The sequence below is a fragment of the Dama dama genome, chromosome 3, assembly GCF_033118175.1.
Source record: "Dama dama isolate Ldn47 chromosome 3, ASM3311817v1, whole genome shotgun sequence".
NCBI lineage: Eukaryota > Metazoa > Chordata > Mammalia > Artiodactyla > Cervidae > Dama > Dama dama.
Genome location: NC_083683.1, coordinates 64,551,429 through 64,568,127, shown reverse-complemented (window position 1 = coordinate 64,568,127; position 16,699 = coordinate 64,551,429). Strand labels below are relative to the sequence as shown.

The 16,699-nt window shown below is 40.5% G+C and overlaps 1 protein-coding gene across 3 annotated transcripts in view; it reads left to right on the top strand.

The window, feature by feature from the left end:
- Positions 1 to 16,699, top strand: part of SRGAP1 (SLIT-ROBO Rho GTPase activating protein 1) — a 298,404-nt gene that overhangs the window by 160,377 nt on the left and 121,328 nt on the right. For all 3 annotated transcript variants that reach the window (XR_009690798.1, XM_061130901.1, XM_061130896.1), the window contains exon 4: positions 16,622 to 16,684. Coding sequence is in view for 2 of the 3 variants with exons in the window: in XM_061130901.1 (XP_060986884.1) it covers positions 16,622 to 16,684 (63 nt within the window). In the remaining variant the exon portion in view is untranslated. The remainder of the gene's footprint in view (positions 1 to 16,621; positions 16,685 to 16,699) is intronic.

The following is a 16,699-nucleotide window of genomic DNA, read 5'->3' as shown; positions in this document are numbered from 1 at the left end:
TATAGACCAAAATTATTTTAAATGGGTATCTCTAAGTTACTTTTATTTTCTTCTATTTGCTTGCCCATAATTTCTGATTTTTGTGCAATGAACATGTTGTGTAAGACCCAAAGAAAACAAACATTTATTGTAAACTAAAGCCTTAAAGAAACTTGGCCCCAAGTACACCAGTGTTTACCACAGAGGAATGGGGAGCAATATCCAATAACTAATTCAGACCTGATCCTATTTGTTCATGGAGAATTAGCCTATTCTCTAGGTACACATGAAAACTGTGCTTTGACTATACAGTGTTAGGATGCTTAAAATGAAAAGACATGAAATCAGGGACTAACTGAGCAAGATGGCATGCCCCAGGGCTGCAGCCTCCTTACCTCACAAGATCTCTTTGCAATAACTAATGAAATGTATAAATAGGAAAGAGTGGCACCATCTTTTTACCTTCAAGCAGATCCCATTACTCTGCTCACTCTATTGACTCCCACCTAACTCTAAATAGAAGGCTGTACCCTCACTTCCCTTCCCTAACTTTATTTTTCTTTCTAGCACTTACCCCTTTTTGACATGTTACGTATTTGCTTATTGTTTATTCACTTTCTGTCTCTCCTCGATTTAAATGTAAGTTTCCGAGAGGAAGGAACCTTGTATTTTTCACTGAAACAGTCACTGGCACATAGTAGTTACTCTGTAAATATTTACTGAATGAATAAATAATCAACACTTAACATCTGTATTAGAAACCAGAGATGAGTGTCATCCACATAACAGAAATTTCAAGGCATTTCAGCGAGACCCCGTATTGAGAGGGCTGTATTTGCGTAACACTATCACATGCTGTCTACTTCCTAAGACAGAGAAATTAGAGGAGAAGTGAGTCATGACAAGTTCTTGGCATGATGGAATAGCTAAACCTCCAGCTTTCTGAGCTGAGGACTGAAAGGGGGTGTCAAAAGAACCAAAAAGTACTAGAGAGGTTACAGAGAGGGTGTAGATTTAGAAAGGTATCTCATGAAGTTCTTTATGGACTCCTGAGCTTGCTCTGACTTGCACATGCTCGGGTCTGATCTTCAGCAGTATACCTACCGAAGACTTTGGGAACTGAACTGAGGGATAGGCCACTGCTTGGACTCCAGACTCGCCACTGGATAATGCATGTGCAGGTCAGATCCAAATAGTGCTACAAAGATGTTAGAACAGATACTGAAACCACAGCCCATAGAGGGCTGATCAAGACAAAAACATTAACATTCTACATGTGGTTTAAATAAGACCGAGTCTCATAACATAATATTCAAAATATCCAGAGTACAATCCCAATTACTCAGTGTACAAAGAACCAGGAAAACCTCAGCTGGCAGGGGAAAAGACAATAAATGGCCAATTCTGAATGACACAGATGGTGGGATTATCTAACACAGACTTTAGAGCAATCATGATAAAAATGTTCCAAAAAGTGAGAGCAAATACTGTTGAAATGAATGGAAAGATAAAGTCTCAGCAGAAAAAATTAATAATAATAGAAATAACCAAATTGAAATTTTAAAATTGAAAAATACAGTTGTTCAGTCACTAAGTCATTTCCACCTCTTTGCAAACCCATGGACTGCAATACGCCAGGCTTCCTTGTCCTTCACTGTCTCTCAGAGTGTACTCAAACTCATCTCCACTGATTTGGTGATGCCATCCAACCATCTCATTCTCTGTCACCCTCTTCTTGTCCAGCCCTCAATATTTCCCAGCATGGGGGTCTTTTCCAGTGAGTCGGCTCTTTGCATCAAGTGGCCAGAGTATTGGAGCTTTAGCTTCAGCATCAGTCCTTCCAGTGAATATTCAGGGTTGATTTCCTTTGGGATTGAATCATTTTGATCTCCTTGCTGTAATCAAAACTAAAAACTCACTAGATGGGTTTCAATAGAAGAATAAGGATAACAGAGGAAAGAGATTAGTTTCTGTTAATCTTGAAGATAGAAACTATCTAATTTGAACAACAGAGAGACAAAAAGATTGGGAAAAAAATAATCAGTGCCTCTGGGAGCTTTGGAACAACACCGAAGTTCTGATAATTCATTTCAGCAGTGTGTCCGAAGGAGAGGAGAAAGAGAGTAGGTAGAAAAAATATTTCAAAAACTAATTGCAGGAAAGCTTCTCAAATGTGGCAAAAGAGATAAACCTACCCATTCAAGAAGCCAGAAAAACCCACAGTAGCTGAATCCAAAGAAGCCCATACCTGCATACATCATAATCAAGAAAAAACTAACGAGAAAAAATACTGAAAGCAACTGGAGCAAAATGACACATTACTGATGGAAGAACAATTGGATGACTGTGGGTTTCTCTACCTGCTAGATGCCAGAAGCACCTTTCTGGTTGTGACAACCAGAAATACCCATAGAGGTTACCACGTGTACCCTGGGGGGAGACAAGAGCCATTCATCCAACCTGAGTTTTCCATTTTTCCAAGCATTGTTTAAAAGAAATTTTCCAGTTTGGTTTGCTTTTCAACTACCTGATTTATAACTCTTGATTAAATTAGCAGATATGGAGTAAAGACTCCCAATCTCTTATCTCCCATCAAGAGAATTTTGAAAAAAAGAATACATATATGTATAATAGTAATGTATATTATTTATATATACACACACATACTCAGTTTATTTGTTGTTACTGTTGTTTAGTCACTAAGTCGTGTCCAACTCTTTTGCAAGCCCATAGACTGTAGTCCACCAGGCTCCTCTGTCCATGGTATTTCCCAGGCAAGAACACTGGAGAGGGTTGCCATTTCCTTCTCCAGGGGATCTTCCCAACTCAGGGATCGAACCCGCATCTCCTCCATTGGCAGGTGAGTTCATTACCACTGAGGCACCAGGGAAGCCCACCAGTTTATTCAGGTTCAGTTATTCATAAAAGATCAGCACTTAAGAAAGTTCATTTTCAAAGAGCCTTAGATACTGAACCCATTCTGCTCATCCAAGAAGGAGATTACATTCTTAACAGAACTGATGAGGGGGGAAAAAAAGAACGGATAAGGAGAGAACTCTCCCACAATATTTCAAGGTGTCTGCAGTTGAGATCAACAAAGTCTGAAGCAACCTGAGAACAGTATTGTGGTTGCTAGCTAAGGTTTCTTACCATTTGTAGACTGTTTAATTTCACACGGTGGGATTCTAAGAGATTTCCAGCAGCTGTCAGAAATGCCATATTGGGGGATGTAGCACATATAGCAAATATTTGAGTTAAGGAACACTTGTGATACCTTGAATGATAGCAATCCAAAATATGCAGTTACAAAGAGATATTGAATGTGGCTGACAGATTGATTTCTGTACCTTTTAAATCTCATAGGGGAGAAAAAAGCTTTTCTCATTATTAGAGGGACTTCCCTGGTGACTCAGATGGTAAAGCATCTGCCTATGATGCGGGAGACCCGGGTTCAATCCCTGGATTGGGAAGATCTCCTGGAGAAGGAAATGGCAACCCACTCTAGTATTCTTGCCTGAAAAATCCCATAGATGGAGGAGCCTAGTAGGCTACAGTCCACGGGGTCGCAAAGAGTCGGACACGACTGAGCGACTTCACTTTCACTTTCACCATTAGGGAAGCAATTACATAGAAACAAACAGAAATTTTACCAACAAAATACGTTGTCAGATCAACCTAGAAACTTAAAAAATAAAACAAAATTTGACCCTGGATATGTGAACTATATAAATTGAGAAAATCCCATAATATTCGGTAATTGATAGTGAATAAATACAAGCATCACTGTCACTTTTTAAACTTTGATAGTGTCCAGTGGAACACAGAACCATAATTGTCTAATGCATTGACTTGAATAAACATTCCCACTAAAATTTCATTTCTTGGGCTTCCCTGATAGCTCAGTTGGTAAAGAATACATCTGCAATGCAGAAGATGCCAGTTCAATTCCTGGGTCGGGAAGATCCCCTGGAGAAGGGATAGGCCACTCATTCCAGAACTCTTGGGCTTCTCTTGTGGCTCAGCTGGTAAAGAATCTGCCTGCAATGCGGGAGACCTGGGTTCAGTCCCTGGGTTGGGAAGATCCCCTGGAGAAAGGAAGGCTGCCCACTCCAGTATTCTGGCCTGGAGAATTCCATGCACTACAGTTGTCATTGTAGGCCACCTCATTTTGGCCTGAACCTAAAGCTCGCATCAGTTACGCAGCTGGCTGGGCTTAGGAGTGTAGCCTGTAATGTAGCAAAGCATACATCAGGGGGTAACACCTACCTGAGTTCTAGAAATGGCGGGTAGGGGTGAAGGCTGCAGGCATGCAAGAATTTTGATTCCCAGTGTAAGGAGTTGGTATGTTGTTATCTAAGCACCTAGGGTGTTTCCCCACTTGCTCAGCAATGAAGAATCTGCCTGCAATGCAGGAGCCACAGGAGAGGCAGGTTCGATCCCTGAGTCAGGAAGATCCCCTGGAGGAGGGCATGGCAACCCACTCCAGTATTTTTGCCTGAAGAATCCTGTGGACTGAAAGAGGCTGGCAGGCTATAGTCCATAGGGTCGCAAAGAGTCAGACACAAATAAAGCAGCTGAGCATACACGCACACACATCTAGAAACAAAGAGATTTTGCATCAGGGTGTGACATCGTCAGTGTTGTTTTTGGAGAGCAGTGGAAGGAGTAAATTGGAATGAGAAAAAAACCAGTCTTGGGGAAACTAGTTAGCGAGCTGGTGCATTAGTAATGTGGGTGATGGTTTTTGCTCTGTCATGACTTATGGCTAGAGAGTATTTCCATACTTAAAATGATATTGTCTTCTAAAAGTTCTCATTCATGTAGATCCAGAATGAATCAAATGGCTTTTTGTTGTTATTTTATGAAAGGTCTGATGGAAATTTAAACCAGGACATTGTTACTCAGTCCATCCTAATCAGATTTTAAGGCTTCTACTCCTTTGTCTGATGGCTCTTTAGCTTATTAGGGGGAGAAAAAAATCTAACCATGATTCCAAGATTTTTAGGCTTACATTAACTATGCAAATGTGGGTTTGGACCAGCTCTTACAAAACAGTGTGATTGCAAGCAATGCAGGTCACTGAGAGGTGTATGTTGTCTCCTAATCCTCCCCAGGTCTTAGCTTCCAGCCCTTGAAGTGTTATAAAGAAAGTGTCCTTAATACTACTAGCTGCAAGACGGTGAACAACTATCACAGTTGTTGTTCAGTCACTCAGGCGTGTCTGACTCTTTGTGACCCCGTGGACTGCAGCACACCAGGCTTACCTGTCCTTCACCATCTCCCAGAGTTTGCTCAAACTCATGTCCATTAAGTCGGTGATGCCAGCCAGCCATCTTGTCCGCTGTTGTCCCCTTCTCCTGCCCTCAATCTTTCCCAGCAGCAGGGTCTTTTCCAATGTGTTGGCTCCTCACATCAGGTGCCCAAAATTTTGGAGCTTTAGCATTACTACTTCCAATGAATATTCAGGGTTCATTTCCTTTAGGACTGACTTGTTTGACCTACTTGCTGTCCACGGGACGCTCAAGAGTCTTCTCCAGCACCACAGTTCAAAAGCATCAATTCTTTGTACTCAGCCTTCTTTATGGTCCAATACTAACATCTAAACATGACTACTGAAAAAATCATAGCTTTAACTAGACGGACCTATCTCAACAAAGCAGTGCCTCCGTTTCTTAATATGCTGTCTAGGTTTGTCATAGTTGTTCTTCCAAGGAGCAAGCATGTTTTAATTTCATGGTTGCAGTCACCATCTGCAGTGTTTTTGGAGCCCAAAATAGTAAAGTCTGCCACTGTTTCCACTGGTTCCCCATCTATTTGCCATGAAGTGATGGGACTGGATGCCATGATCTTAGTTTTCTGAATGTTGAGCTTTAAGCCAGCTTTTTCACTCTCCTCTTTCACTTTCATCAAGAAGCTCTGTAGTTTTTCCTCACTTTCTGCCATAAGGGTGGTATCATCTACATATCTGAGGTTATTGATATTTTTCCCAACAATCTTGATTCCAGCTTGTGCTTTATCCAGTCCAGCGTTTCTCATGATGTAGTCTGCATATAAGTTAAATAAGCAGGGTGACAGCATACAGCCTTGATGTACTCCTTTTCCTATTTGGAACCAGTCTGTTGTTCCATGTCCAGTTCTAACTGTTGCTTCCTGACCTGCATACAGATTTCTAGGAGCAGATAGGTGGCCTGGTATTCCCATCTCTTGAAGAATTTTCCACAGTTTATTGTGATCCACACAGTCAAAGGCTTTGGCATAGTCAATAATGCAGTAGATGTTTTTCTGGAACTCTCTTGCTTTTTCGATGATGTTGGCAATTTGATCTCCGGCTCCTCTGCCTTTTCTAAATCCAGCTTGAACATCTGGAAGTTCACAGTTCCCATACTGTCAAAGCCTGGCTTAGGGAATTTTGAGCATTACTTTGCTAGCGTGTGAGATGAGTGCAATTGTGTGTGGTAGTTTGAGCATTCTTTGGCATTGCCTTTCTTTGAGATTGGAAAGAAAACTGACCTTTTCCAGTCCTGTGACCACTGCTGAGTTTTCCAAATTTGCTGGCGTATTGAGTGCATCATTTACAGCATCATCTTTCAGGATTTGAAATAGCTCAACTGGAATTCCATCACCTCCACTAGCTTTGCTCGTAGTGATGCTCCCTAAGGCCCACTTGACTTCATATTCCAGGATGTCTGGCTCTAGGTGAGTGATCACACCTTCGTGCTTATCTGGGTCGTGAAGTTCTCTTTTGTATAGTTCTTCTGTGTATTCTTGGCACCTCTTCTTAATATCTTCTGCTTCTGTTAGCTCCATACCATTTCTGTCCTTTATTGAGCCCATCTTTGCATGAAATGTTCCCTTGGTACCTCGACTTTTCTTGAAGAGATCTCTAGTCTTTCCCATCCTATTGCTTTCCTCTATTTCTTTGCATTGATCACTGAGGAAGGCTTTCTTATCTCTCCTTGCTATTCTTTGGAACTCTGCATTCAAATAGGTGTATCTTTCCTTTTCTCCTCTGCCTTTTGCTTCTCTTCTTTTCTCAACCATTTGTAAGTCCTCCTCAGACAACCATTTCGCCATTTTGCATTTCTTTTGCTTGGGGATGGTCTTGATCCTTGCCTCCTGTACAGTGTCATGAACCTCCATCCATAGTTCTTCAGGCACTCTGTCTATCAGATTTAATCCTTTGAATCTATTTGTCACTTCCACTGTATAATCATAAGGGATTTGATTTAGGTCATACCTGAATGGGCTAGTGGTTTTCCCTACTTTCTTCAATTTAAGTCTGAATTTGGCAATAAGGAGTTCATGATCTGAGCCACAGTCTGCTCTCTGTCTAGTTTTTGCTGACTGTATAGAGCTTCTCCATCTTTGGCTGCAAAGAATATAATCAGTCTGACTTCAGTATTGACCGTCTGGTGATGTCCATTTGTAGTCTTCACTTGTGTTGTTGGAAGAGGGTTTTTGCTATGATCAGTGCATTCTCTTGGCAAAACTCTATTAGCCTTTGCCCTGCTTCATTCTGTACTCCTAGGCCAAATTTGCCTGTTACTCCAGGTATTTCTTGACTTCTGACTTTTGCATTCCAGTCCCCTATAATGAAAAGGACATCTTTTTGGGGTGTTCTAGAAGGTCTTGTAGTTCTTCATCGAACCATTCAACTTCAACTTCTTCAGCATTACTGGTCAGGGCATAGACTTGGATTATTGTGATATTGAATGGTTTGCCTTGCAAATGAACAGGAATCATTCTGTTGTTTTTGAGATTGCATCCAAGTACTGCATTTCGGATTCTTTTTGTTGACTATGATGGCTACTCCATTTCTTCTAAGGGATTCTTGCCCACAGTAGCAGATATAGTGGTCATCCGAGTTAAATTCACCCATTCTGGTCCATTTTAGTTCGCTGATTCCTAGAATGTTGATGTTCACTCTTGCCATCTCCTGTTTGACCACTTCCAATTTACCTTGATTCATGGACCTAACATTCCAGGTTCCTATTCAGCATTGCTCTTTACAGCATCAGACTTTACTTCCATCACCTGTCAGATTCACATTGGGATGTTGTTTTTGGTTTGGCTCCGTCTCTTCGTTCTTTCTGGAGTTATTTTTCCACTTATCTCCAGTAGCCTGTTGGGCACCTACTGATCTGGGGAGTTCATCTTTCAGTGTCCTATCTTTTTGCCTTATCATACTGTTCATGGGGTTCTCAAGGCAAGAATACTGAAGTGGTTTGCCATTCCCTTCTCCATTGGACCATGTTTTGCCAGAACTCGTTTTGTCAGAACTCTCCACCAGGACCCGTCCATCTTGGGTGGCCCTACATAGCATGGCTCATAGTTTCATTGAGTAAGACAAGGCCATGGTCCATGTGTTCAGACTGGTTAGTTTTCTGTGATGTTAGTTTTCAGTCTGCCTGCCCTCTGATGGAGAAGGATAAGAGGCTTATGGAATAATAAAACTGAACTATTACGTTTTTGTAAAGTTCAGCATATTGAAACATGGTCTGGAAATATATCCATGATATTTTTTAGTTAATTGTTACAGTCTCAACCAGAGTTCATGACACATTCTGATTTTAGCTAGGTCGGCTTATTTACATCAACTCTTGAGAGTTTGTGCTTGAATGATTCTTCATTTAGTGACACTAAAGTGCTGTTTCCAGTGTATCACCATTTTGAGTGGAGAAATATTTCTAGCATGAAACATTGTGATTCTTGAAGAGTTAAAGTAATGCACGCTGAACATGAAAATAGTTATTTCGTATACCTTATTTCCTATAGGATTTAAAAGTTCAGTCTTGAGTTACTGCTTAATCTGTCCAAGTACTCTTATCCCTGGGCGGTTATGAGTGACACTGTGTGCCTGACTTAGCACCTTTGCCTGCTCACAGGCAAAACCTCATTTGCCAGCAGTTACATCAGTCCACATTCTAGGAGATACCCCAGATCGTTCCTTTAAGGTTACACTTGGTCTTGTTTCAAAATTAAGCTCTGGTTCCCCTATAACTGGGCTTCCCTGGTGGCTCAGATGGTAAAGCATCTGCCTGCAATGCAGAAAACCTGAGTTCAGCCCCTGGATTGGGAAGATCCCCTGGAGAAGGGAATGGTAACCCACTCCAGTATTCTTGCCTGGACAATTCTATGGCTGGAGGAGCCTGGCGGGTTACAGTCCATGGGATCGCAAACAGTCGGACACGACTGAGCAACTGTTAGACTAGTTCTAACCGTTTTCCCTGTATCTACTATTGCTTTTCCTAATTTTCTCACAGTTTCTAAGTGGCATGGAATTTTATCTGAAAGAATGTTGATTATTTTTCTTCTTGGAAATGAAGTCGATTGTGAGGATGATTCCATGTACTGATATTTAGTTGTGATTTTAACAAGTACAAAATGATGTCCCTTGACAGATAAAAAGGAAATGTGCAAAAATGCTATTAATATGATCCAGAAGTTTGCTTCAGACCATTAAGCCCAACCCAGCTTTTTCCATTAGGCATTTTGGAGGATGCTATTGCTGCTGTCTTCAGAGTTTACAAGAATTAAGAGATGTATTATTATAAGAACACATGAACATGAGCTTTTGGAAATTTAAAAGCACGTACACTGTGAAAGTATGGGCTGACCCTTTTAATGAGAGTTCACATCCAAAACTCACCAAGCGTAAGACACTAAAATCATATGCAACCCTCTTATTAAATATTTAATCTGGTTTTTCTCCTCTCTCAGCCTCACTCTGACTCAGCATAAGGTTAGGGTTTCTTGACTGATCATCACAATAGATTTACTTTATAAAATAACTCCATGAGAGGCCAGAGGCCCTCTGAATTGGTCATTTAATACAACCACATGGATTACTTGATTGATTGCTCAATGTACTCAATTATGATTGTTTTAATTATGCTCTTCTGCCCTCCTTTCTCTCCTTTCTGGGAGGTTCCAGGGAACAAGCCTGCAATTCTCTAGGAATAGCGATCTGGCCAGGGGCCACCCAGTGTAGCACTTATCACAGAGCTCCGTATAGGAAGCTTTGGGCCCATCTACATCCTCCATGAGACTGTGAACTCTGGAGGGCGTAAGCCATGCTTACTCAGCTCTGGGTCCCATTCATTCATCAAAAGTTTATCAGGCACCTACAATGTGCCAGGCACCAGAGCAGTCCCTAGGAATCCCTGCTTTCAAAAAAATACAAAAAACCCTCTGTTTATGAAGAGAAATAGAAACATGAGGAGTGTAATAATAACAGGCAGCATCCGTTTAATGCTTACTCGATGCTGGGTTTTGTGTCAAGTGTTTAATATGGACCATCACGGGGACTTCCCCGTCAGTCCAGTGGTTAAGACTGAACCTTTCAGTTCAGGGGGTACAGGTTTGACCCCTGATTGGAGAGCTAAGATCCCACATGCTTCTTGGCCAAAAAAACAAAACATAGAAGTGATATTGTAACACAGACTTTAAAAATAGTCCACATCAAAAAAACTTTAATAAAATAAGAACCATCCGAATAAAACCCCGTGATGTGGAGACTATTGGCATCTCTGTTTTGCCATTGAGGAAAGTCAAAAAATTAACTTATGCACAGAGTTTGAAAACGCGTTCAGTCTTATAGTTTGAACATTTAACCACTAAATCATACAGCATATAAGTGATGATAAATGAATGTATTATAAAGTCCCAGAGAAGGGAGGGTCTAGTCTCTTTATTTGAAGGACATGGTAAAGTTACAGTAAAGTCTTCACAGAGTAGTCACATGTAGGACTGTAGCAGGCCAGAGAAGGAAGGGGGAGTTCCGGCAGGGGTCGACAGCATGGGAAAAGCAGAGATGTGAAAGCAGGACCCGGGAATGAGCAGTTCATGAACAGGTTGAAGGATGTGGTTTGAGATTTGTGGAAGGAAAGGTAGACTGGTTTGACAGGGGAAGTTATGAGTGATTTAAGAAATTGGAACGCCATCCTGAAAATATTATAGCAAGCATTTGATGGGTTTTAATCAGAGGAAGGACATAGTTAGATCTTTATCTTAAAAGGAAATTCTAATACCATACAGAAAAACAGATCAGTCAGAATAGATGGAATTGGTGGCTTCTCTTTCAAAAGAGATGATGCAGATCTTGGATAAACCCCAGATTCTGACATGAGTGACCCTATTGTCCTGAAGCATTATAAGTTCATTATAACCCTTTTAGAAAGTACTCTTCCGATACGAATCGAGGGTCTTAATTTCACGTCTGGGAATTCATATTAAAGAAACAACATAAAATGCAAGAATGCCTTCAGAACAGCTTTCATGATAGTAGTTCAGAGTGCTTAAAATATATTAGTGAAGTTAAATGAATAAGTAAGTAATCGAATGGTGGAAAATAGTGGAAATAATGGAAACCATAATAGAAAAATGGTTAAGATACCTTCACTGGCTAGTTATAAATCAAAAATAATGTTCAGAAAATTATATAAGCACATAGAAAAATATTTGATAACTGAAAAAAGGCAGAGTAAAATAGATACTTTATTACTGTAGAATGATTACAACTGAGACCTATGTTTAGATAAACAAACTTGAAGGAAATACACTGATCAAATTATAATGGTGGTGAAAGTAAAAATCACTCAGTCATGTCTTTGCGACCCCATGGACTGAAGCCCACCAGGCTTCTCCATCCATGGGATTCTCCAGGCAAGCATACTGGAGTGGGTTGCCATTCGCTTTTCCAGGGGATCTTCCCAGCTGAGGGATCAAACCCAGGTGTCCTATATTGCAGGCAGATTCTTTACCATCTGAGCCATTTTATCCTTTTGTTCACTATTTTTGCAATGTTCTTCAATATACTTAATTTGTTTTTATAATGGAAAAAGGTAGACACTTTGGGACTGTACCTTTTGGACTTAAGTTTTAGTGACAGTAAATAGGAAACAATTAAAAATTGACTTAGTATTCAAGTCAGGGTTTAGACATTGGAGACATTCAATAAATGTCAAGTGAATGGAAGCTCTAATCAGTTTTCCATCCCCTTTGCTTAGAATCTTAGAATCCTATTGCAATGCATTAGAAGTTTTACCATCATCTGAACTTACGTAGGCCCACAAAATGGGGGAGAAAACTCTGCTTTTCCAACTTCATACCTGAAGCAGTTGGAGAGAACTCACCTTCCCTGTACAAAAGTAATCACTCAGTCTCAAATAACATAGAAAAAGCTTTATTTCAAACATACATCATTTCATAAAGTTATTTTTTTCTCTTGTACAAAGGGAACATTGATTGCTTTCCTGAATACTCATATCATTTTTCTTACCTAGCAGCTCTTGGTCAAGGGTCTGTTCTCTCGGTTTTCAAATTTTTAATGAAATAGAATCCAGAGGTGTACTTAACCTATTGAATTTTGATGGATTTGATAACCCAGATACTTTCTAATTAAAGGACTTCAGTGCGTTAGTTGAGTAGGTCAGCATACTGTGTGCCACAGCAGATGTGTTTTGGTTTAAGATTGCTGCTTTTGAGGTCCAGAGTCATATTTAGAAGAAACACTCCCCTTTCTCTTACTGTAATAAATTGAAGACATGTTTAAAGTTGAGGGAGGGGACAACATGCAGTGATCTTTTCATTGTTGTTGTGTCACGAGAGAAGAGAATGGCAACCCACTCCAGTATTCTTGCTTGGAATATTCCACGGACAGAGGATCCTGGCAGGCTACAGTCCATGAGTTCACAGAGTTGGACTCAACTGAGTGACTTTCACTTTTTTACATGCCATAAGAACAGGGACCAAGCCCCCAGCACTCAGACTCAGTCTTGATATTGTCCAGCCAAGTGTCTGTGAACAAAAGGGTGTGCAAATTCATGTTTCACTCTCTAGTCACATGGTCTCGTGTTTCAGCACATAGCCCAATTCTTCAACCATCTCTGCAACAAAAGGAGTGGTGGTAGGGAGAAAATGGTTAATTTCGAGGTTACTGATTATATCATGGGGGGTTTAAATTGTCATTCAAAGCAAACAAATAAGTGGAAACTTCGGTGATGTGTCGTGAGAGTAGCCAGGGGGTCTTCCTACCTGAAAATAATTCCCCACCAACTTTTCACAAAATTTAAGGTTCACGCTGGAGTCTGGCCCTTCGAGGGCCTCTTGCATGAGTCGTATATGACTTATCGCATTGGCTTATCCATTTCTTAATGGATGTTTGATTAATTCATCTGATACCAATAGTAATAGGACCCCCACGAAAATGGAACACAGGTAAGTTCAGTGAACACGAATGGCAAGGGTATATGGAGGTAAGGGTTCAGGGGCCAGAACACAGTGCTTGGGTCCCTTCCGAATCAGGGGTCACTTGGATGGATCTAAAGTCCAGGCCAAGGGGTGGAGTGGTTTTGGGGGACATCAAATTCATTTCAGCCAGGATCTGCCAAGCACTGTCTGCGTGGAAGTCAATGGAATAAGTATCCACAGAGACCAAAAGAAGGAAAAACACAACTTGGCCTTTTCACTCAAGGGAGTTAGCATTACAGTGTTTAGGAAAGAATTAAATAATTAAACATTTATGGGGTGTTACTGTGTGATAGGTACCATTCTGAGTGCAATGTCTGTGTCATCTGACTGATGTTGTGATCTTGCCTATGACATAGGTACAAGGACTGCATTCCTTTAATAGGTTTAGAAACTGAGGCCCAAGGGAATTCAAAGCCTTTCAGATTTTGGTCCCACCATTGACTCCAGCGTCCTTGCTTTTAAGCATTATTCTATACTGCCTCCCAGATAACTTTTAATTTCAGGGCCTCTGAGCAAAGGTAAACAAAAATGTGACAGTGTGTGTGTAATGCCAGATTTCTTCTACCTTGTTACCTGAAATCTTGTAAAATATGAAATATGCAAAGAATCTTTTTTGCTTGCCCGAAAATACTTGACTTGGATACTTGGATGCTTGACTTCTGATCCTAAATTTTCTTGGCTTGGGGTTAATTGGACCTAAGGGATTTTTTCTGTTTTTCTTCTAAAGCCTTAGCCAAGAAATATTTTCTTTTCAGACTTGCTACCTGCAATGTAGGCAGTCGAGCAGAGTTACTTGGTGGCCTTTGATCCCATTAGAGAGTTCTGAATTGGTAGCTCAGATCCTTAAATGAAATACGATATTAAAATAACACCAAACTGAGGTCATAGGAGATTGCAGTGTAATGTATGCAGTCAGAATAGCTGGGATTTAGGGCAAATAAAATGAGTTTCAGTTGGCTTCATCTGCTCACTTTGTGCCTTGCCTTTCCCTCTCCAGTGATTGTTAACCCACCTCTTCACTTAGAGGAACACAACAAAACACAAAATCTCTTAACTCCAGTGTAGGGATTTTAAAACTCTCAGAGTTTGATAAACAGCAGCATCCTTATCACTCCAGGAAAACCCGAGACAAATGCTCCTACTGAACTGGAATTTCTCAGAGTTCAACGTCTGCCCTCATGTCATCTTCCCGTGTCGTGAACATTTTATGTTCACGAATTTTTGCTTCATCACATTTGGCCTTTCTTAAGGGAGGCCTATCCCAATGACCTTGTGTTTGCAGATGAACGGTGTTTCCTCTAGGTCCTATTATTTTATTAAGGGTGGTCTGCGGGTCCTTGTTGTCTGCCTTCTTAGGAGTGACCAGCCTTCAGCAAAGGTAGTAGCTACTTCAGCAGTTACACAAACAGTATTTCAACGTACAGATTCTTTTAGCAAGTGTTGATTGGAAACTTTCTGTGTGCTGAAGCAGAACCTGGCCTAGGGTCTCCTTAAATTCCATACCCTCATCTCTTCACTTGCCTCACCTAGTTCTGGCCTTGAGCCCACGCAGTGTGCAGGACACCAGGATCACAGAAGATATGGCCTTTTATCATATCTGGCAGTCTGTTGGAGACACATCAATCAACCATGGATATTGTTGTTATTATCTCAAACCGTAGATTAAACCATGCTACACATTTTTTTTTTCATTCTCTGTAGCTGACTAAAGGAGCTCAAAACAAAAAAAAGTAATTTGGATATATGATTTCCTTTAAAGTAGCTTACAGATTTTCCTGAAAAAAAATAATCAAAATACTTCTCTGTGAAACCCTCGGAATTAACCTAGGGAAAAATATCTTTAATGCTGTCATTGACCAACTGAGTGAAAGAGTAAAACTCTCTTTTTTGTCTTAATGAAAAGATAACAATAATAAATGCAGAGGCAAAACATATGTGGATCATAAGTGGCCTTACCAATTCACTACTTTGGAAGTGTTTTCTTAAAATTAAAATTGTCGTCAGTCAAAGGGAAAGACGGGTATCATGTTATCACTTATATGCAGAACCTTTAAAAAGGGTATAAATGAACTTAATTATAAAACAAAAACAGACTCAAAGACATAGAAAACAATTGTATGGTTACCGAAGGGGAAAGCGGTCGGGAGGGATAAATTAGAAGTTTGGGACTAGCAGACACAAACTACTACATATAAAATAAACAGAAAGGTCCTATAGCACAGGCAAGTATATTCAATATCTTGTAATAAACTGTAATGGAGAAGAATCTGAAAATTAAAAGACACTTACTCCTTGGAAGGAAAGTTATGACCAACCTAGACAGCATATTAAAAAGCAGAGACATTACTTTGTCAACAAAGATCCGTCTAGTCAAGGCTATGGTTTTTCCAGTGGTCATGTATGAATGTGAGAGTTGGACCACAAAGAAAGCTGAGTGCCAAAGAGTTGATGCTTTTGAACTGTGGTGTTGGAGAAGACTCTTGAGAGTCCCCTGGACTGCAAGGAGATCCAACCAGTCCATCCTAAAGGAGATCAGTCCTGGGTGTTCACTGGAAGGACTGATGCTGAAGCTGAAACTCCAGTACTTTGGCCACCTGATGCTAACAACTGACTCATTTGAAAAGACCTTGATGCTGGGAAAGATTGAGGGCAGGAGAAGGATGATAGAGGATGAGATGGTTGGATGGCATCACCAACTCGATGGGCATAGATTTGGGTGAACTCCGGGAGTTGGTGATGGACAGAGAAGCCTGGCGTGCTGCGGTTCATGGGGTCGCTAAGAGTCAGACACAACTGAGTGACTGAACTGAACTGAACTGATTATATACATGTGTAACTGAATCACTTTGCTATATACCAGAAACTAACACAACATTGTTAATCAACTGTGCTTCAGTTAAAAAGAAAATTCGTAGTCAGTCAAATATTTATTTTGGAAAGGGAGAGTTAATTTCCCTTTTGGCTTCTGACTTAGATTTTTAGAATTCATGCTGCATAATTCCCTTGTGATGATACTGAGATGGGAAACTAGGAGCTAGAAATCATCTTTTAATGACTTTAAGTTCTGCCACTCAAGTTCCGAGCAAGCCCGGTGCTTCACCTTACTTACTTTTTCCCTCCTTTCTTAATAAAGTCTGATTTGGATGGTGGGAGAGCCACTCACCCTGTCCACGTATTTGCTTCTGTCCAACCTACAGTGATCTTGGGTGCACACATTGAGTATCTAGAAAGGGCCATTTAGTCGAAGATATTTATTATATCAGGGCCATGCTGGCCTTCCATTGTGTTACACACATTCTTCTATTTTCAGTCTGAGCTTTTTAAGATGTAAATCATCAAGAAACAAGTTTCTGTAACATTTTTTAATATTCTGAATTTCTTCTTATTACAGAGCAAAGAGATTGCATTCCAGCTTCATGAGGATTTGATGAAGGTTCTCAATGAGCTCTATACGGTAAGCACATTATCT